Source organism: Muntiacus reevesi, chromosome 1 (assembly GCF_963930625.1).
Source record: "Muntiacus reevesi chromosome 1, mMunRee1.1, whole genome shotgun sequence".
Classification (NCBI taxonomy): domain Eukaryota; kingdom Metazoa; phylum Chordata; class Mammalia; order Artiodactyla; family Cervidae; genus Muntiacus; species Muntiacus reevesi.
The window spans coordinates 283,886,360-283,907,497 of record NC_089249.1 but is presented as its reverse complement, the minus strand read 5'-3'; the positions used below and the strand labels follow the sequence as shown (position 1 = coordinate 283,907,497).

General features: G+C 44.0%; 1 protein-coding gene across 1 annotated transcript in view; it reads right to left on the bottom strand.

Annotated features, from left to right (window-relative positions):
• Positions 1-1,480: 1,480 nt before the first annotated feature.
• MAN2A1 (mannosidase alpha class 2A member 1) overlaps positions 1,481-21,138 on the bottom strand; it is a 191,308-nt gene continuing 171,650 nt past the window's right edge. Inside the window, exons 20-22 of the mRNA XM_065923691.1 lie at positions 15,965-16,159; positions 5,721-5,831; positions 1,481-4,201 (exon numbers count right to left, since the gene is read on the bottom strand). Of these exons, the coding sequence (XP_065779763.1) occupies positions 4,049-4,201; positions 5,721-5,831; positions 15,965-16,159 (459 nt within the window). The 3' untranslated portion in view covers positions 1,481-4,048. The remainder of the gene's footprint in view (positions 4,202-5,720; positions 5,832-15,964; positions 16,160-21,138) is intronic.

Here is a 21,138-nt window from a genome sequence, read left to right as displayed (position 1 = left end):
GCTCCTGAACCCCAACCTCAAAGCTGATCCAAACCCAGACGTGAAACTCACTACCACCCCTGCCTGCCAATTGCCTGCTATTGGGTTGGCCAAAAAGTTCCTTCGGCTTGAAAGTACAAATAAAAGACACATTTTTCGTTTTCACCAAGAACTTTATTGAACAATGTATTCACCGGTTTTTTTCCTACTACGTTCTGCCATTTTCCAGGCAACTTCATAATCTCATCTTCCCAAAACTTTTTATCTTTTTGAGCAAAGAACTGTTTCAAGTGTGTTTATAGTCTTCCAGGGAACTGAAAATTTTTTTCCATTAAGAGAATTCTGTAAAGATGAAAATAAATGGAAATCCAAAGGTCTGGAGAAACACCTGGATGAATCAGAACTTCCCAGTCAAGCTGTAACAGTTTTTGCCTGGTCATCAAAGTAACACGTGGCCTTGTGTAATCCTGGGGGAGATGATGCGTTTTCTGTTGACTAATCCTGGATGCTCTTCCTTGAGCGCTGCTTTCAGTTGATCTAACTGGGTGCGGTACTTGTTGGAATTAATCATTTTCCAGCAAGAGCTCATAGAGGACTCCCTTCCAATCCCACCATAGAGAAAATGTCACCTTCTTTGGATGAAGACTTGCCTTTGGTGTGACTGGTGGTGGTTCATTTTGCTTGCCTCACAATCTCTTCCCTTCCACATCGCTGTACAGGATCCATTTTTCATCACCCAATATGATTTCTTTTAAAAAACAGAACATTGTTATTACCTTTCATTAGAGAACTGCACATGAAAATATGGTCAAGAAGGTTTTTTCCTTAACTTACGTGGAACTCACACATCACAGGGATTAACATAACCGAGCCGGCACGCGTGGTTTTCAGTGCTTGATTTGGGTATTTTGAGTGCGGCAGCTATCTCCCTGTCGTATACGCTGATTGTTCTCAACGTCTCCATTTGATTGCCGTCAACTTCAACTGGTGTACATGACTGTGGAATATTGTCCAGCAAGAAATATCCAGCATGAAACTTCGCAAACCACTTTTGAAAAGTTAGCTCAGTCACAACACCTTCTTCATTCACTGCATAGATATTTTGTGTGTTTCAGTTGCATTTTTACCTTTCTTGAATAAAGCATAATATGCCAAAAATGTTACTTTTTCTTCCATCTGCATTACTAAAATGGCTACACATCAATTCACTAACTGATTTTTTTTAAAATACATGTTGATATGACAGTAGTCACAACACAGTGTAACAAAATTGTTTTGAAGATAAAGACAACTAGATAAAGTGCTACTAGAACCATCCATCTTAGAGGAAAACACTGAATAAACTTTTTGGCCAACCCAACAGAAATGGACTGAAGAAGGAGCAATTCACTCATGACAGAAGACAAAACAAGCCCCTCCTCTACTCAACCCACCAAAACATTTAATATATCTTGTTTACAAAATAAGATTTAAGAACTACTCTAGAGGACTACGCACATGGTAAGATTTATCTTTTATTAGATATCTTATATTACATATTCCCAAAAAGATATAAAATCTTCCAAGAGAAAATATCAAAACCTATTGATTTCAAGGAAAGCAACATAATCAAAATGAAAGCAAAAATTTTCTTCCAGACAAAGGAATGTGAAAACGTTGCAGCACAAATACAACAAAGACATGGGAAGGTAATTACAATGTTTTACAACACGTTTTACAGCATTTTGTTTTAATCGGTATTTGCAGAAAACAAGGATGCTGAGTTCTCAAACACTGCAGTTATAACCCCAAATTAAATTTTCAAAAAAAAAAAAAAAAAAAGAGAGAGAAAGTAATGAACTACTTGGTCAACTGAACATCTGCAATAATGAATGTAATAAAACCTAAGCAAACAAATATGCCACTGAGATCACAACTGAAGTGCACAATTTTTAGTGTGTGCCAGGGACACTAAATTATTTAATCAGTTCTTGACCACAACCCAAAGCAAAAGCATCCTCTCTTCACTTCCCTGATGATTTATTCTAGAAATAAAAAGCAGAAACTTGCTGGTGAAAGAGAATTTCTGCTTTACCTGCTAGCAGCTGGTGACAACACACACAGAGTAAGACCCCGATGGAACACAGGACCGCTCCATCGCAGACAAGCAGCAGGAGACCGCTGCTATTGCATCCAGACCTTTTGTTTCAATTGGTCAGAGACTGAACCACAGAACACAGTGACCTCCTTTAGAAGGTTTTAGACTTAAGACGCAATGAAAATGCTGATCTTATTCCTGGGGTTTGCGTCTGGCAATCCTGACGTCTGCAGATGCTCACAGAAAGTAAGTTTGCTTTTTGTTTTAGTTGTTTATCCCCCCAAAATGAGGAAGGACACTTACAGTACATGCTTATTGCAAGAAATTACTCTCCTGTAATGTCTTCATCAACACTAGTATTATTTCCTTGGTAATTAAAGGCGAAAGAAGTTTATGAACTTAATGGAACAGTAATCTAAGGAGCTGCATCTTGACTGAAAATACAGATGATAACCAGGCTACATGATAAAACAGAAATGATGTTTTATTTCTATATGAAGATGTTGGAATGGCAGGAGGTAAAATGGAAGTTATGTCAGATAACACTAAACGTATTAGTTAACAGAGAATTTTCAGCAGTGCACCTAGTCAAGAATCCTTTCTATGCTGAAACGGAATGCTCTAAATGTTGGTTTTATTTTAATGTCAAGTTAACAATGATCCCAAGTAAATTTTATCAAAAGTATTGTAATGGCACATAGGTTTAGAACTTCATTTTGAGGTTAGCATATACAAAAGTTTGAAATTCACTGAACAAACATATTCTTTAATATGATAAATTATGATGAGTTACATATAAGTGGGTTTCAAAACGGTCTATTTTAAAGCATTCTCTCTTCAAAATGGTGAACTCTTGTGAAATGAAAACAGTATGTGGATTCTGCTTGTTACAAAATCCTTGCTTCAAGTTGCAGTCTCCTTGGCAGCAGCATATTTTAATTAACAATATTTTTCTTCCTTGTTTTGTTTTCTGACATCTCAGTACATTCAGATAGTCAAAATGTTTAGAGTAACATCACCACAAATTTAATGAAACAGATCAGAACGTGGCCAGCATTGTCAGGCAAAAATTATACAATTTACATGTCATAGAAAGTACTCGCCCCTCCCCCAGCCACCCCCACCTCCCCCAACAGTTATATGGACACCAACAGATTTAACAAGACTTATAAAAAAATAAGGCACATTTATTCTGATATGGTAATTTTAAAATAGAAAACCCCTCTCAGAACATCTGTATTCAAATGAGCTGTGTAAAAAGACACCTGTGGGTACCTGAAAGAGGTCGTGGTACCTATAGAATTGCTTCTCCTAGTTTAGTGACATGGAATAAATTGCACCTATCCCACATTGTCAAGTAATGAAAATATGCCTCTTTGTCTACTACTGAATGATTCAAAATCTGGTATTTCTGGAAATACTTACAAAGGGTAGGAAGGGAGGGGTCAAGTGGTAGAAAAACATGTAAAAGCAACGATATATATTATCAGGATTGATGGATTGCACTTTTCCATATATTTCAACACATAAAGATCTTCTAACATGTATGAATGATTGCAACCATTTTGGCCATTAGCTATTACCCACCAGCTTTTTATTCCATTTTGGTAAAAATGGGTATTTTTGTAAAACTAACAAAGGGTCAGCAACATGAATACTTAGAACAATCTCTTCACAACCCCCAACACAGATATAATTAGTTAACATTTAACCTGAGATACAATCTGTTGAGAGGTTGTCTTTAGACATTTCTTTGTTTGTTGCATCAATTCATACTGATGATAGTAGTTCATGGAAGGAACTTAAAAAAAAAAAAAAAACTAGTTTCTAGCATGGCTTTTCTTCTCTCCTACTGTACTGGTTTAAGAAAAAGAATCACAGAATTCATGTCCTCACAGTAGCCAGAAGCTAAAACAATGTGCTTCTCTATTGCACTAAAACCAAGAAGTATATCAAAGCCAATGCTTCCCAATCCAAAGCTGAAAGCCAGGTTCACCTCAAGTGGATTCGGAATGTGCTGATTTCCATGGGACTCAAGTTGATTTCACTTATATTTCGGGCGTCTAGAGGAGAATGCATCAAGGATAATGACGAAGGTATGATACTTACAACAGTGAACTTGCTAAAAAGTTTCTGGACCAATATCTAAAAGGTAAATGATAAAAAAATTACATGTTTAGAATAACTTTGAAGAAAGATAAGCAGTGCATCTACATATTCAGTGTGAGAAAACGTGAAAAGTATGCTTGAAGTTCTCTTTTAGCGCAAAAGCAGAGGAAGGGGGAGATTAGCCCTCCTCCACACACTTGAGCATGGAGACTAACTCTGAAGGGAGACTGGAGCCCAGGAACAGAACGCTGCCTTCTGGGTCCCTTTCCAGCTGCTTCACAGCGTATCGTGTGCAAGGGCCTTTCTCAACGAAAGAAAGGACTCCACAGTCCAAGAGCTTTAAACACATCGGCACCCTCGTTCAGTCAGTACTCACCCCAGCAGCGGGGCTTCTCCACCATCCTCCCTGAGCCAGAAAGCTGGGGGACAGGCCCCGGGCCCCCAGGAAGGCCCTCACACAAGTGAGTCGCTTACAGGGTGGGAAGGTCGTTTGGAAAGTACTAGGCTCGCTCGTGCAGGTTCTTCTAGTGTGTCTCTCTGGACCGTACAGCCCCCTTAGGACTCAGTGCCTTAGTGTCTGAGTACCCGCGTTCCCACCCAAGTGTCTCAGGTCACCCCTGAGAAGGGAGAGAGTAGGAACAGGGGGGCCAGCAGCAGAGCCACACCGCCCCTCTGGGCACCAGGGCCGGGCGGCCCGAGCAGCGCCGTCCTCCCCTTCGTGGGGCCTGCGCTACGCACGTGCAACTGCAGGACAGAACGGCGCCCCCGAGCCCGTCCCACACCAGGCCTGCGAGGCCCTGGAGAGTGGGCCGGCTAGCTGGCTTGGTGTGCGGCCGCCGGCGTGCTGCAGCCGGAGGCGCCCTTCCCTCCGAGAGAGGCTGACGGGGACCAGCGGCAAGGCCAGCTGGAGGGGAGCCAGAGGGGCAGCCGGCGGTCAGCCCGAGGACCCGCCGGCCCTACTGCAAGCCTGCACCCAGGCTGTGTGTGTGAGCCGCGCAGTCGTGTCCGACTCTGCGGCCCCACAGACAGCAGCCCGCCAGGCTCCCCTGTCCGTGGGCTTCTCCAGGCAAGAGCACCGGAGGGGGCTGCCACTTCCTCCTCCAGGGGACCTTCCCACCCAGGGATCGAAGCCGGCCTCCTGCTCTGCAGCGGATTCCTTACTGTCTGAGCCACAGGGAAGCCCCCGCGCAGGTGCTTGGCTCCCGCAGGGCCTGGGTTTGCCATCACTGAACTGGATCAAACCTGAGCCCTCTGAGAGAGGTGGGGCGAGCGCGGGAGGGAAGAAGCCGCTTTGCGGGCTGCAAACGGAAGGCCTAAGAATCGGTGAGGCGCTGTCTTCAGACATGCGCCTGTCTGCCGGGGCAGCCTGATACTGACAAGGAGAAAAGAGTGAACACTGGGACGGGGCTGCCTTAAGAAGGGAAAACGTGAACGAACTTGAAGCTGAGGCGAAGGGGTCCGCGGAAAGGCAAGGAAACATCTCCGTGTCAGGACTGCCTGCAGAAAGGAAGGGTTTCACGGCGCTAAGTCAGCAGGACACAAGCTTTCGGCTCACCTTTCCCCGCGTCGTGGAACACTGCAGGCCGGCGCCTCTGCCGGAGAAGCGGCAGTCGAACCCCTTCCTGTGCAGGATCAAGGCGGCCTCGCTGGAGTGCTGGCCGTCCACCTGTGAACGGGCAGACAGCGGGACGCCACGGGGACGCTGAGCGCATTCCGACCCCCCTGCACAGCCGCGATGCCCCGGCCCCAGCCACAAAGGCTCCTGTATCTCAGTGACTTCCAGCCCCCCCACTCCCATTCAGGCTGGGTGCTGAGCCTGCCCACGCCTCGGCGACACCGCCTTTCCCAGGCGCTCAGGTGACGTTCTGAGACTCCCTGGCAAGTCACTCAAGCCTCGGTTCCCTCCACGGTTCCTAAGGACATGGGCTGTCTTTTGTCCACATGTTATAAACCGGTTTGTCAAAGTTTCTTCAAATAAAGCATCTCATTTTAATTTACTTTTAATAAATCCATCAGCTGAATAAAGTATACCTGAATTTGGTCCTTATCTGGTCAGTGAATGATGTATCATCCATCTTAAAACTGAAATATGCTTCTTCACTGAATACTAATTTTTGTTAATTGCATTAACATTTTTAATCTTTAATGCATTGGTTCATGATTTTTATATGAGACATTTAAATTGAATTAGTTATGCTTATCACTTGCTAAGCCAGCCACATTTATTAGTTTGATGTATCATTTAAATTCACATTACAGAAGCTATTCTTCCTATGCAGGCAAAAAGGAAAACACTAAAAACGACAAGCCAGCCACAGTGATCAGTATACACTTCCCTGCAGTAAAATTTCTTGCCCCCAATTCAAGTAACAATGCCTTGAAAGCTTTAAGTCCTTGAACATTTAAAATTATAAGTATTTAATAAATCTTACGTTTTCTAAACCAGGAAATGTTTATGATAAAATGTATTAATAAAATCTTTGGAAAAGTTAAGCAATGCACACTTACTGTATAGACACATTTACTCTTTCTTTCTTATGTGACCACAGATATGAATATGCCGAGGTTCTTGATCAACCTTGAAAGTGAAAGTGGCTCAGTCGTGTCTGACTCTTTGTGATCCCACAGACTACACGGGATCTTCCCAACCGAGGAACCGAACCCAGGTCTCCCGCATGGCAGGTGGGCTCCTTACTGCTTGAGCCACAAGGGAAGCCTTGGCCAGCCTTACTAGGGCATAGACTTTTTTTAATGTGCTACAGAGACATCTCTTCTGAATAGCTGCCAGCATTCCCAACACTGATTTGCTTTTAATGTGACTGAACAACTTAAATCTGTCCTCACCTCAGATTCTTGGCTGGAATAACCTGTTTTATGACATTTTACACTGGTATTTTGCAGTGGTACTGCTAAAAAATTTTTTTGAAGAAAGAGAAAAAAGTCACTTAGGGATTCTGAATCATCACAGGACCACACAATACACATAGCAAGTTGAAGTAATAAAGATTCCTAATGAAATCCCAAACAATTTTACAGTCTCTAAATAGCACGTTAAAAAAACCTTGTATTTAGTATGTACAGAAGGATAACAGTTATGCCAATTTTGAAACCCTGGAGCACTCTTTTATTCTTCCTGAGTACCAGTCTCCTCGTCTGTAAAATGGAGCTAATGCATGTCTTATCTCCTCATAGAGTCATGCTGTGAGTTAACCCACTAAAAATACTGTATAAGGCAGCCCAGCTTGTAGGACAGACTGTGCTAGTGCAGAAATTATAGAAATAAAGAGGTTCACAATCTGCGTTGGGAGTCAGACAGCCTAAGATCTGTAGCCTACTTCTGCAATTTACTAGCTGCTGATTTCAGCAAAACTGTTTTTCCTTTACCATAAAAAAAGAGATAAAAAGGGGCAACATAATAAGGACTTAGCCCAGGGTCTGGAGCAGAGAAAGACCTTAGTATATGATTATTATTATTTATATCAACATCATCCATCAAATAAACAGTAGTTATTTTCATAACAGTTACAAGTTAAACAATATTCTCTTTTAACTTCTTATTCACAAATTTATTTTATTGGCATCATAGCTTTGTAATTAAGGAGTCAGGATAGTCCTAAATTATATGTCCACAACTATACCTCAAAGTCCTAAGAGTTCTGATTCAAATTCACAAATTAGGTGGCCTCTTAATTAAACTCCAAAAGCACTCCTCACTGTTATCCTTGGCATCTGGCCATTTTAACTCACTAGACCACCCTTAAAAAAAACACTGATAAGCAGGCACTGTGAAAATTCCTGGAAAATATTTGTTCTCGGAATAACGACTGTGTAAGGTCTTTCGCAGACTGATGATGACAAAAAAAAGTGGGAAGGGAGACACTTTCAGGATTCTGCCATTGAATTAGACAAGAGATTTATTTAAACAAACAGTACAAAAGTGGAGATTAAAGTCATAAAAATTAATTTTCACTTATGGGAAAAAAGTTTTACTTTCTCTAAAAACTAAAATTGCATCATTTTCACAAGGACTAAAAGACTAATAAAATGGCATTCATTTTGTGTAAGTTTTTAAAAATCAAATATTCATGAAAGTATCAGTTTTCAAGCAAAAATACCTGAGGCAAAGCAGCAGTTTTTCAGTTTCAAAGACTGTCTAGACATTTTATTTCCAAGAAAACTGTTTTTCAAAGTAGGGAAACTGTGATTTTAACTTGAATATGTATGCAGGAAATTCAGTTACCCTCAAGTAGTCACCGCATACGCTCTAGGAGAATAAACAAATTTTGAAAGACCTCTTTTTATATTCATTAACATATTAATAAAATCCAGACCTCTAAAAAGTGGGGGGGCATGGGGAAGAAAACTTATAAATTTGAAACTGCATCATCGCTGTGCTGGGTGAGTGTCAAACTGTCTTTCTAGAACAGATCACCGTTGAGGCTGAATCACTGTGTGGATGTTCCCAAGCTGTACCAGGAAAATTCACTGTAGCATTTATCTCTGAGGAAAAACCAGCACCGAGTTTCTAGACTAAGCAGGGCTCATAAAGCTCCAGTGAGTGGGGGAAGGCTGGGCAAGAAGACCTGGCTACAAGCGACATCGTCAGGCTCAGAGGAGGCTAGCCTGGAGGCTCGGTTTGGTTCCAGCAGGAACCAGCCAAGGACTGAGGCTGTCACTCACCCCTGAAACTCAGGGAGCCAGGTGAGACTCGGGAAGAGCCCCTCCAGTGGTGAGGGGAACGTGGCTGCAGCCGACACTTGCTGAGCGCGCTGTGTGCCGGGCAGTGCGGGGTGCTCTGCAGGGATGAAGCCACCCCCTTCCGGCCCCTCTGGAGCAGGGCAGGCGGCGTAAAGACGCGCCGCTGTACTCACGGGCCCAGACGCTGACCGCAACACACTCCCCTCGTACTCAGCAGCTACCACAGTAACGCCACTTTGCTTTTCATCCTCTCTCCTCACCAACGGTCGGTGCATCCTTCTGTGAGTATTCCTCTATTACTGAGCAGGCAAGGAAAAAGCAAGCAGGGTGCTTCCCAAGACTGCACGTCCCAGGCAGAAGGCCGCATGCGGCAGTGAGCAGGGGCCTGCAGTCAGGCTCCTGGGTGCGCCTCCAAGCATCGCCACCTCCCGGCTGCGAGACGGGGAGGTCTCCCCGGCCCCAGGCCAGCCCGCCTCCTCCCCACACAGCGGGGCGCTGCACGGCCTCGCTCCCCGCGCTGCCGGGAGAGCCAAGGCAAGCCAGAGGACACACCCAGGGCACCGCCTGGGCCGGAGGCGGCTTTAGTGCGTGACACCGGAGCGACCTGAGAAATCAGCAGTGAGCCACCGAGGAATACGCATCACAGACACACCAGCACTTCCTGTGGCAATAAGCTTCAACGTTCTCCAATTAAAAAGAAAGTGCCAAAGTTTTTACTTCATAATCAGTAACAGTCAAACTGCTGATGGCTGAGTGATCTCAGCTGAGACCTTGTTAAAACTCCGTGCTTACTACGTGCCGGATGCTATTCTACATGCTTGACAAGGCTCACCTCACCGGAGCCTGACAGGGCCTCTCTCGGTGACACCCTCACCTCCGCCCGGTCGCTGGTGAGGACCCTGGCCTGCGGAGGATCCAGGGCCCGCTCTGAGCCAGCCGGGCAGCGAGCGGACGGAGTGCCCTGGACCCAGCGGCCCGGCCCCCACGCCGCGCTGCCTTCCCCCGCCTCTGCTGCTGCGGACTGGCGCGCAGACACAGGCCTGAGCGGGAGGAGGACCGCTTTTGACTTAATATAACAGAAGGTTATCAACTAAGGAGATCACGCAAGGAGACTTTCCAGCTTCTGATCTCAGGCTGGGTAAAATGGGAGTATTTAATCAGTGGTTCCAACAGAGCTAAAATCAAGATTTACTGAAACAGATTCAGAAAGAAAGGTTTAGAAATGATTACTTCTATCCACCTACAACCTGCCCAGCCACCCACTCCCCCCATTCTAAAAGATTTAAGGCCACCCTGAAAACCACCCCACATACGACAGGCTCTTCTCAGCAAAGGAGCAGGCAGCTGCTGCCTTCCCCAGGTGGCTAGCTCTGCAGTGTGAGAGCTGGGCCGCTCCTGTGAGGCTCACCGCCCGTAACTGCGGCCAGCCGGCAACAGTGCCGGTGCACACGCCGTCCCTGAGCCAGAGGGCCGCCACGGTGCCGGGCGCCCCAAGGAGAGCGCGACCCCCGCGCTTCCCGGCTGACGCCGCGGCTGAGCACCGGGGGGAGAGGCTCCCCGCCGCTCAGATTCTGTGACGATATCGAACACCTCTCATATTTCAGTGCATTCTGGCAGGTAGGAAGGCTAGAAAATCTCACACTGTGTTATAAGTCCTAACACAGGAAATAACCAGTAGAAATTCATTTTCCAGGGCACTTGTTAAAATGTCAATAACAGTTATCCTGTTTTAATCAACAAGGTAGCATGACAGAAAGAAAGGGGAAGGTGAACGGCTGTCCTCAGATATGCGTAACAAAGAACATTTTTTCCCTACAATTTTCACCTTTCCAGAAACTAGGGAGATCAATAAAGCACCAATCAATTCTTTTAAGAAAGGCAAAATAAATTCTAAACCTTAAACTGCCTCTTACAAGAAAAGGAGGCGGTGGTGAAAACAAGTTGAGAGAGAAGACTTTATTCAGTAAGTGGTGCTGACGTTGAAATGACTGGTTAACTCTCTGTAAGAAACACTCAAGCACAAACCAAAATAAACCCCATATAGAAAAAAGAGTTGCACGTAACACGTACAGAGAGAGAGGAGAGATATACAGACAGATGTCTAGGAATGAGGGCTCCCCAGGGGCTCGGATGGTGAAATGGCCACGCACACCGGGATCCCCATCTGGAGAACTCCACGGACGGGGAGCCTGGGGGCCCACAGTCCACTGGGCCACAAGGAGTCAGACGCGGCTGAGGGACCAACACTGCACTTCACATCTATGGATAAATACAATAAAAACGTATTTGAATATAAAAGCAAGGAAAACAATCTGCAAAAAAGAGTGGAAGTAGATATCACTGTTCAAAACATCAAGGCAGAATGACTCCATGAGGCTGAGCTAAGCAGCTTAATCAAGTTCCTCCCCATCCCCGGAAAGTCAGCGCTCCAGATGGAACCTCTCATTCTAGCTTGATCCGCGACTCATCCTCCCGTGAGATTCTCCCAGCATCCTCTCTCCCAAGGCGCTCCTCCTGAGTCACTGCCCTTTCCTGAGGATGCGCACTTGACTAGTACTCTTATTCCCTACTTTTCAACCCGTTATAGAAGCTTCTTTTTATAACTCAGGCTGCTGACAGTGCAAGAAAAGAAAGTGATGAAGAGAAGACTTGGACACCAGGCACACGGGAAGAGAAGGCTAACAATTAAATTCCTTAACAGTGGCTGGAGCACGCTGGGCCATGCAGCTGTGAGGCAGGGTTTTAAGAGATGTTTGTTCTCCTCTCCATCTGACTACAAATATATGACATAGCTGATTTTTTCCAAAAAAAAAACAAAAACAAAACTATAAACCTGAAAAGCAAGATATGTCTATGTAAAAACAAGCTCCTCTAGCAATATAGAATAATTTTTGAAAACTGGACCTTTTTTGTTGCTGTTTTTTTTGCTTGTTTTTCTGGAAAGCTGGACTTTGCAAACAGATTTAGTAAATCTTGAAATCTTCATGTGATCCCCTGAGATCACATTCAGCAGCTAGGTTCAGAAGAACTGGATGTGGCTCCTGATTCTGCCATTCACTGGTAGGTAATTTAATTTTAAGTATTTAATCTAACCCTTACTTTCCCAATTCAGTAACGCAGATAATAGGAATTTCTAGAATCACTAGGAAGAGTTTTTAAAAGTTACTAGTTCCTAAGCTCTGCACCCCAAATCTACAGAATCAGAATCTCAGAGACGAAGACACCTGTGGAAGTCTTTTCTATAATCTCACCAGTATCACCTGGGCACAGTGAGTTTGAGGACTTTAGCTGGAAAAGCTGAACCACCTCAGGGGGTTAGCAGACCCTCCAGGTCCCACATGCTCTCTGAGTCTTGAGCACACAGCGCCTTCCTCCACCAAGAGCAGGGAGCCACTCCACCAAGAGCAGGGAGCCCAGGGCTGCAGCGCAGGCTGGCAGAGGGCCCCCAATCATGCTGCGGGAGGAGGGGTCAGGCAGCAAGGGCAATGCGCCCCTTTAATGTTACGGAGGTCTGCAGACACTTTTCTCATGGGAATAGTGTGAGGTGATGGGCCAAGGCAGACCTCCGGAGGCCAATCTCTCTGGACATAATTTCAGTGGGAAACATCCACTGCAGTCCCTAAGCAAAGAGCACATTACTGCAGGCTGGGAGATGTCAACAGACCCGAACAAGAACACAGTCCAGGACGTCCAGCTCTGGCTTCTGGGCTGAGTTACTTCCATCTTTCTTCTAGTTATAACCACTGAATTACTCTGGATACCTTTTAGGTACTAAGTTTTCTTTGAATGAATATGTACATCAGCGTCCTTCAATGATTACTTTCCCATTATCAGAGATTAGGGGATGGAAGCAATTTGTTAAAGAATCCCTTCAGAGTCCTGGCAAGTTTTTAAACTGTTAGAGATAAGTGCTAAGAGTCAGACTAATAGAGAAATTGGAACCAACTGATATCTAACGCAAAACAGCCCCAAATATTTAGTCCTGATCACGTGGTTAGGCGTTAACTTATGCCTCTGGCATTTCAGTCTTTCTTCTCCCTGGTCAGACTGTTCAGTCGCTTTCTATTTCCTCTGCTGAAACCCCGGTCTGCACCTGGGCTGGCATGTACTCTAAGCATCATCGGGACAACAATGTATGTCTACAGAGAGCTTCTGTTTCCAAAAGTTCTCGCAGCATCATCTCACCCGCTTCTCATGCCAGCCATGAAGCAGGCGCACCTGCCACCAGGCCCATTTCAGACACGGCAGTGGGGTCCGCGGGCATGCAGCTGGGGTGCAGGCGGTCCGTCTGCCCAGAGGCGAGAGGGGCGATGGGACGCCACGTGACCACAGCCAGTGGGAGCCGGCCTGCAGGGGCCTGAGCGTCCACAGTCTGAACCAGCTGGGGAAAGTGTAACGGTTAGCTGCGCAGTCGCGTCTGACTCTTTGCGACCCCATGGACCGTAGCCCGCTAGGCTCCTCTGTCCATGGGACTCTCCAGGCCAGAATACTGGAGACGGTAGCCATTCCCTTCCGCAGGGGAGCTTCCCAACCCGGGGCTCAAACCTGGTCTCCCACACTGCAGGCAGCTTCCTTCCTCTCTGAGCCACCAGGGAAGCCACACTTGGGAGGCAGCGGGGCTTATTTTGGCTGCACAGGTCTTGGCTGCGGCCTGGGGGGTCTTGGCTGTGGTCTGGGGGATCTTGGCTGCAGCCTGACTCTTGGCTGCGGCCTTGGGGGATCTTGGCTGCGGCCTGGGGGATCCTGGCTGCGGCCTGGGGGATCTTGGCTGCAGCCTGAGTCTTGGCTGCGGTCTGGGGGATCTTGGTTGCTACGTTCCGGCTCTTAGGTGCAGCATGCAGGATCTAGTGCTCTGACCAGGGACTGAAGCCGGGCCCAGTCTGAACTGGGAGTGCAGAGTCTGAACCACTGGACCACACGGGAAGTCCTGGCTATGGAATTTTTAACCACAAAAGTGATTAGATTTGTATCACAGGGAAGACAGCCAACAGCAGGAAAAATGAAAGAAACAGGTAACCACGACAAAGAGGTGATCTGGAAAACAAGCGCAAACCTTGGAGGGAAAATCCCTACACTCATCGCTCTACAGAGTCAGCTGGTGCTGCTTCCAGAAAACCATCACAGGAAAGAGTCCCTGAGAAGTGAGGCTAAGGAACAGTGGCCGCTGTGGGCCCAAAAGCCATTCCCGCCCAGAGCGGGCAGTCGGGGGCCCAGAGGCTGGCGTCTCCACTCTCTCCTATCTTTCTCTCGAGCCCATGAATCGTCGACGGGTCACCGCAGGGAGGCTGCCCATCTCTAGGGTGTTCTTTCCCTGAGTCAGAGTAGACCCGCAAAGACCACAGCAAAATCCTAGATAGCGCTCTCAGGACGCACTTGTTCAACACGGTTATACCGTGCCCACTGGGTGCACATCCCGCTCTCAGTGGGGGACACGCAGCGAGGAGGCAAAGAAAAGTGCAGGCCTCCATTCTGACCAGCATCTCCTGCCTTCAGTCCTTCCGTGTGCTTATAACTCTTACGGACGACTCTACCCCCAGAAGTCCGCTAAGTCTCCTATTCCCTGACTTCCTTCAGATTTTCACTCCATTACCCCCTTTTCTGCAATGCCTTCTCCAACCGCCCTATTCAAACCACCTCCTGAAGGTGCTCTTCCCTCCTTTTCCCCTTTCAGAACAATGCTTATTACCATCTAACGTGTGTCCTCTTATTTTTGATCTTCATTTTTCTCCTCTTGCTAGAATCTAAGCTTCAAAAAGGCAGGGGCTCTTGTCTGTTTGGTTCCTGGCTGTACCCCTTAGCGCCTTTAGTGATAATCGGCACATAGCAGGCACAGAATAAACCCTGAAGTTCACTCATGTGATCTTCTGTGTACCTGTGACACAGAGGTACACGCACAGGCCTCCAACATTCACTTGCATTCGTCATTACTCGTCATATGTACTCTCCCGCACACGCAGGCGTAGGCTCCCTTCTGTGGACATCCAGTCTTAAAGCACTGAACGTCCAAATTTATATGTGCCGATTCCTCCTTTATTTGATACACTTCAGTTCTTTATTCTTAAGCTAAACAATTTTTCCCTCTTATGCTGTCTTTGAACATGAACACTTGCTTTTTTTCACACTCAGGTTATTTATTATATTTCCCACAGAATCCATAACCACTTACTATTTCCAGCTAAGTGTATGTCAATCCACAATACCAAAACAGCTCTACAAAACATAAAAATGTCAAACCTCTCATCTTTTCTTTTTTCAAATGCTATCTGACTTTAAAATTAGGCACACAGGTAAACTCAAGCAATCTGAGTTAACATTCCGTACCTAACAAAATCTTCCCTTGTTACTTCCTCTAACCTATCTTTATACCTCTCCTACATAGCTGGTTTCTCAATGCAAAGTTTTAGGAGTATTTTAAGAGACTTCCCTGGTGGCTCAGACGGTAAAGTGTCTGCCTACAATGCAGGAGACCGGGGTTCAAACCCTGGGTCGGGAAGATCTCCTGGAGAAGGAAATGGCAACCCACTCCAGTACTCTTGCCTGGAAAATCCCATGGATGGAGGAGCCTGGCAGACTACACAGTCCATGGGGTCGCAAAGAGTCAGACATGACTGAGCGACTTCACTCACTCACTAGGACTTTTTATATTTTTATGAGAAAAGATATAAATGTACAAAGCCTCTGGTATAGAAATAATTAAACACTGTGCTTTCTGTTTCTCTAGCTCCTGAGAAACACTGGCTAACAGGCAGAAACAAATGGCAAACACCAGTAGAGCTGATCTTCAGGCCTCGCTCCCCTTGTTCTCCCACCTACTAGTTATGTGACCGCAGGCCAGCTTCAGCTTCTTTATCTGTAAATGGAAGCTGTTTCTTCCCAATCTGCTCGCCACACAGGAGTTTTATGAGAATAAAATAAGTCTAAGGACATTCTCTAAACTATACAGCAACAGTCAATCGAAAGGTATAATGATGTTGCCTAAAGGTGAAGTGCTCTTAATCATTCCCTGAAGCAGAGTAAAATTCACAGTTTTCTTATTCCCATCCCCTTATACCAAGTATAATACAAAAAATCAGCTTTTCATAGATAAACTTGGGGATATACCTTCGATTGTATTGTCCTCAGATTAACCAGATGAATGTCACAGGGCAGAGGTGACATCAGTGGAGAGAATTCAGCCAGCAGCTGAAGGGTGGGCACGGGGACCTTTTCTGTCATGGGAAAGACAGGATGGTTCAGGAAAGAAGAAGTTATGTGGCTAAGGAGGGAAGGGTGACTGACTGCCTTCTGGTCTTCTTCCTGTCAAGAAAAAACAAAAATGCATAAGGGTTTGATATGTGCAACTCTCACAGTATTAACTGAATCAGCAGACATGGTTCAGACAAGAGAGAAATATAAAAATATATTAATACTTTGCTTTCACTGTATTTTATAAATAAGCCTTAGGCAAAGCACAGCAGGGTACCAAGTTCAGTTCTAAGCAATAGAAGAAAACAGTGTCCACTTAACAGTAACTTTCCTGTTTAGAAATACATCTCCTCTCCACTGCTTTAAAACTAAAAGTCTTGAGAACATTTTCCACAAACATTTTAGGATAAGGAATTACTTTATATGAAGATTCTTTCTCAACCTACCATAAAACTCTTAAAGTGGACAGATTGGGATGCTCATACATCCTGTACATCATCAAATGTTGTCTCTTTTCCCTCAGGTTGTATCTATCATAGTCTCATGGTTTCATTTATACATTTGACTAGACTGTGAAGTTATGTACCAATCCAAAATTATGTTTTAAAAGTTCTATATATAGAACTTTATATGAAGGTTCTTTGTATATATATTCTATATATAAAATATATAAAGCTATGTTCTATCCAATGATAGGATTTTTTTAAAAAATAAAAATAAATAAGGCTTTAAAAGAACACAGGTAGCATATGTAGATCATCTGTTTTCTTTAAATTTGGCAAAATCATTGCCAGATGTTTCGCTTTACTTTATTCCAAACACTGGAACTACTATATCTGTTACAGAATAGTTGTCACACATTTACATGGTATACAATTATTCAGTATAATTTTAAAATATTTTAGTCTTTGCTATGGTGTGTGGTTACAGATAAGCATTTCAGCATGTTCAGACAATAAGTAAATCCACCAGGACTGGGGAATATACATATGGCAGATGACATACACAATTAATTAAATCAGTGACTAAGTAGAATCTTAGCCAATAATGCCTAAGGTGTAAAAGCAGACCCAGAAAAGCACTGAGAAGAAAACGTAATTTATGTAGAAAGGCCTTGTGATCACCAACACCACTTCGGGATATTTCCATTTTGTATCGTATTTTTGGAAATGACTATTTCACTGATATCTTCTGATTTTGCATATTTTTTAATAGGTGGCTCAAATAAAAGGTTTGACAACTTATCTGTGTGCAAAGACAAGATTTACAGAAGACAGCTTAAAATTCAGAATGTCAGATCAGCACTGGACAGAGGGTGTTAGCAAAGAGCGCTGAGCATCCTGCCAGCAGCAAACTGGAGATATCCTGACAATGCAGACTATGAGCAGAGAAAAAAATTAAGGCAACAGAGGGACACTACAATATTAAGATACTGACAAAAAACATTAGGTAAAAAATATTAAGTTAAAAATTTATCCATTCCACATTCTTTTTTAAGGAAAAATTAAATAAAGCATATAAAATAATATTCTTCAACAACATTGAAATTTAATGCAGCTTGTAGGGTAACATGAAGAGAGAGGGAACATTTTCAACAAGAAGCTTTAAATGGACTCAAAGATCAAAGGACTTCATAATCTAGGTCAGGACTGCTGACAAAATCGCTTTTGAGTAATAAGAGATAAAAGCTTCTTACAGAAAGGAAAACACCTGTTCTATCAGATTCCAGAGGCATCAAATCCCTTCTAGGTCAAGATATGCTCAGAAAAACCGCTCTGGCTTTGTTCTGCACTCCTGGAGGCATCCTTGGACACTTCAGTGAGATGGTAGGATACTAACTAATCTATACCTTAGGAGTAATAATGTGCATAGCTAGTACTCTTCCAAGCCCAAATCAGTTCTCCAGACCTTCAGTGTTTCCCCCAGATTGCCCAGATATCAGAATGGCTTGGGAAACTTTTATAAAACATAGATCCTTGGACTTGAACCAAAACCTACCACATCAGATTCTAAGGAGAGGACCCTGCAAAGGTCAAGTTAAAAGCCCCCAAGTGAATGTCACAGTCAGCCCCACTCTGCTCTCCTGACCTGTATGATGCAGGGACTGCTACCTCAGCACCCTCCCAACCTTTCAGAGGAAACAGGGCTCACTTTGGAATTGAAAGTATAAGCCTTACCATTTAACTAGCTTAGGATAAAAAAAAAAAAGATACAGATTCAGAAGCATGTTAAGGAAGAGTCTTGTCAAATAATACAATGTCATGAATGTAAGTACTTTGGGCATTCGAGAACTGTGCTATTTACGTTCTCCTAAGCAAGAAAGGAAGAGAAGTTTATGTAAGAGTTGTGGTTCAGCGCCAGAAGAGCTCCATGAACACAAACACTTCTGGACACTGGCCAGGCCAGACGAGACCAAGACTCAGGCGAAGCACCATGACTCACACGGCTTCTTAGCAGCTTCACAGCGGTAAGGGGCTCAGCAACACATCCACCTGGGACACTATCACTGTTTTGACTAACCTGCTAGGAAGGTAATCTTTTAAACATAACCTTGATGATAAACTCAAAATTTATAAAATATATTTGCTATAGGAAATTTTACGTTTGTGTAAGCTATAAACCAGTGTTATAATAAATGATATACTACAACTGCAAACACTATTTGGTTTCTTGTAGGTTGGGAGGTTTCAGACTATATATGTCTGGCTTTTTCTATCTGCAACCTACCCGAGATTAAGGAGAATTTCTAGCACATTCTGATGCAACCCACATTAAGTTGAGATCTTCTCCACTGGGTTTAAGCCCTTATCTCCTAAGTCAGAACTTCCTGCCAGGCTCCTTGGTGCCCCTCATTAAGCCCACTTGAGTTACCTGCTGCCTAAACACCACATGATAGAAGTGAAAGAGGAGACCAAAAAGTTGGCTTAAAGTTCAACATTTAGAAAACTAAGATCATGGCATCTGGTCCCATCACTTCATGGCAAATAGATGGGGAAACAGTGGGAGACTTTATTTTTCTGGGCTCCAAAATCACTGCAGATGGTGACTGCAGCCATGAAATTAAAAGACGCTTACTCCTTGAAAGGAAAGTTATGACCAACCTAGATAGCATATTAAAAAGCAGAGACATTACTTTGCCAACAAAGTCCATCTGGTCAAGGCTATGGTTTTTCCAGTGGTCATGTATGGATGTGAGAGTTGGACTATGAAGAAAGCTGAGCACCGAAGAAATGATGCTTTTGAACTGTGGTGTTGGAGAAGACTCTTGAGAGTTCCATGGACTGCAAGGAGATCCAACCAGTCCACCCTAAAGGAGATCAGTCCTGAATATTCATTGGAAGGACTGATGCTGAAGCTGAAACTCCAATACTTTGGCCACCTGATGTGAGAGCTGCCTCATCTGAAAAGACCCTGATGCTGGGAACGATTGAAGGCAGGAGGAGAAGGGACGACAGAGGATGAGATGGTTGGATGGCATCACCGACTGAAAGATGTGAGTCTGAGCAAGCTCCGGGAGATGGTAAGGGACAGGGAGCCTGGCGTGCTGCATCCATGGGGCAGCAGAGTCAGACATGACTGAGCGACTGAACTGACTGGCCCTGTTAGACATGTTCTGGCAGTTCCACATGGTGTTAAAACAGTGTTTGTTTTTCAGTCCTCTCAAGACAAAAAAAAAAAAAAAAAAACTAACAGATTTTACATTTAAAATCATCAAAATGACTGCAGTCACAAAAACCTATCCAAACAGATAGCTTATTTTTCACCCCAAGCACTGGGAAATGAAGTCACGCTGGGCGCCCCCACTCTCGAGTGGGAACGACCATCTGGGGCTGCACTGCGGCTCTGATGTGGGCCAGGCATCCATCCTCATGTTCACCAGACCCTCTGGTCACCTAACGTAAACATTTCCCTTAAACTTGACCAACCTCCTTCTACTATCATCTCCCTGAGCCCAGTCAGCATTTGTGATTTTCATCTGATAGCTCCAAAACCCCTCTCCTATATGTAAAGAGCTGGTATCCAGAAGCAAAATGACCCAACTGTAACATGAATATCTCTAGTGCAATGCTTCCTGATTCAATGTCCCCTTTACTATTATTCTAGTTGCCAGCAGGAAGGGGGTAGGAAGTGAGGGTCAAAGAAATAAATCCTAAAAGGTCAACACTAATGAGACAATTTCTATTTCATTCTTCTGCTGAGCCCTGAGCATCATTACTGTGAAAGAGCTCACAGTCACAGTCCTCCGCTGGGCATCGACACCTCTCCCAGTGACATTTATCATCCCAATCTTGTTCTCACTGACTCTGCGAAAGACTCGAGAACAGGATGCTTCCATTCAGTCATCCAGGATTATCACCATGAAGCTCCAGCAGGTTCAAAGCTTCCCACTAAAAAGCCTTCCTTTCCAGGAAATGTCTCCCCATCTCAATTTCTACCATTGACATTTTAGTCATTAGTCTGGTTGAAAATAACAACACTTTCTAGAAAATTTAAGTTACGTGATATGTAACATTTCTTAATCAAATGTCATTTTAATTAATTTCATTAGAAATTAAAATGTATCTTCTCTTCTCTGGTTCATTTTTTATTTAAAAGAAACTACTGACTTAAGCCCAAGAATCTATAGTTGAGCAAAAGAAGAATTTAACCAAGATAGGATTATAAAAACTTTGAATGAAACTGAAATCAGTCATTATGCAAAGAGTTTTGAATGAGAATAAACAAATTATTTAACTTCTAAGTGAAAGCTTTATAGATCTGACACAAAAAATTCTTATTGCTATAGTTAACAGAAGTTTTGTAAATTAGTATCTATGGAGAGAAAAACCATCAAAGCCAGAAACATTTCAGGAGAAGCAAAAGATAGTAGCTGCCAGCACCCAGACAATGATTTTTATATGCCGTTTTAGTCCTAAAACTAAGCTATCTTGTCAGTAATTGATTTAAACCATGAGTCCCAAGAACTGGTATAAATCTTGCCATCTAAAATGTATATTAAAACCTTTTTCCTGCAAGATTCTAAATACGGAGAGAATTCTTTGCCTTAATTAGCTGCTGCCATTTCATTAAATCAACCAGTATTTTATTTG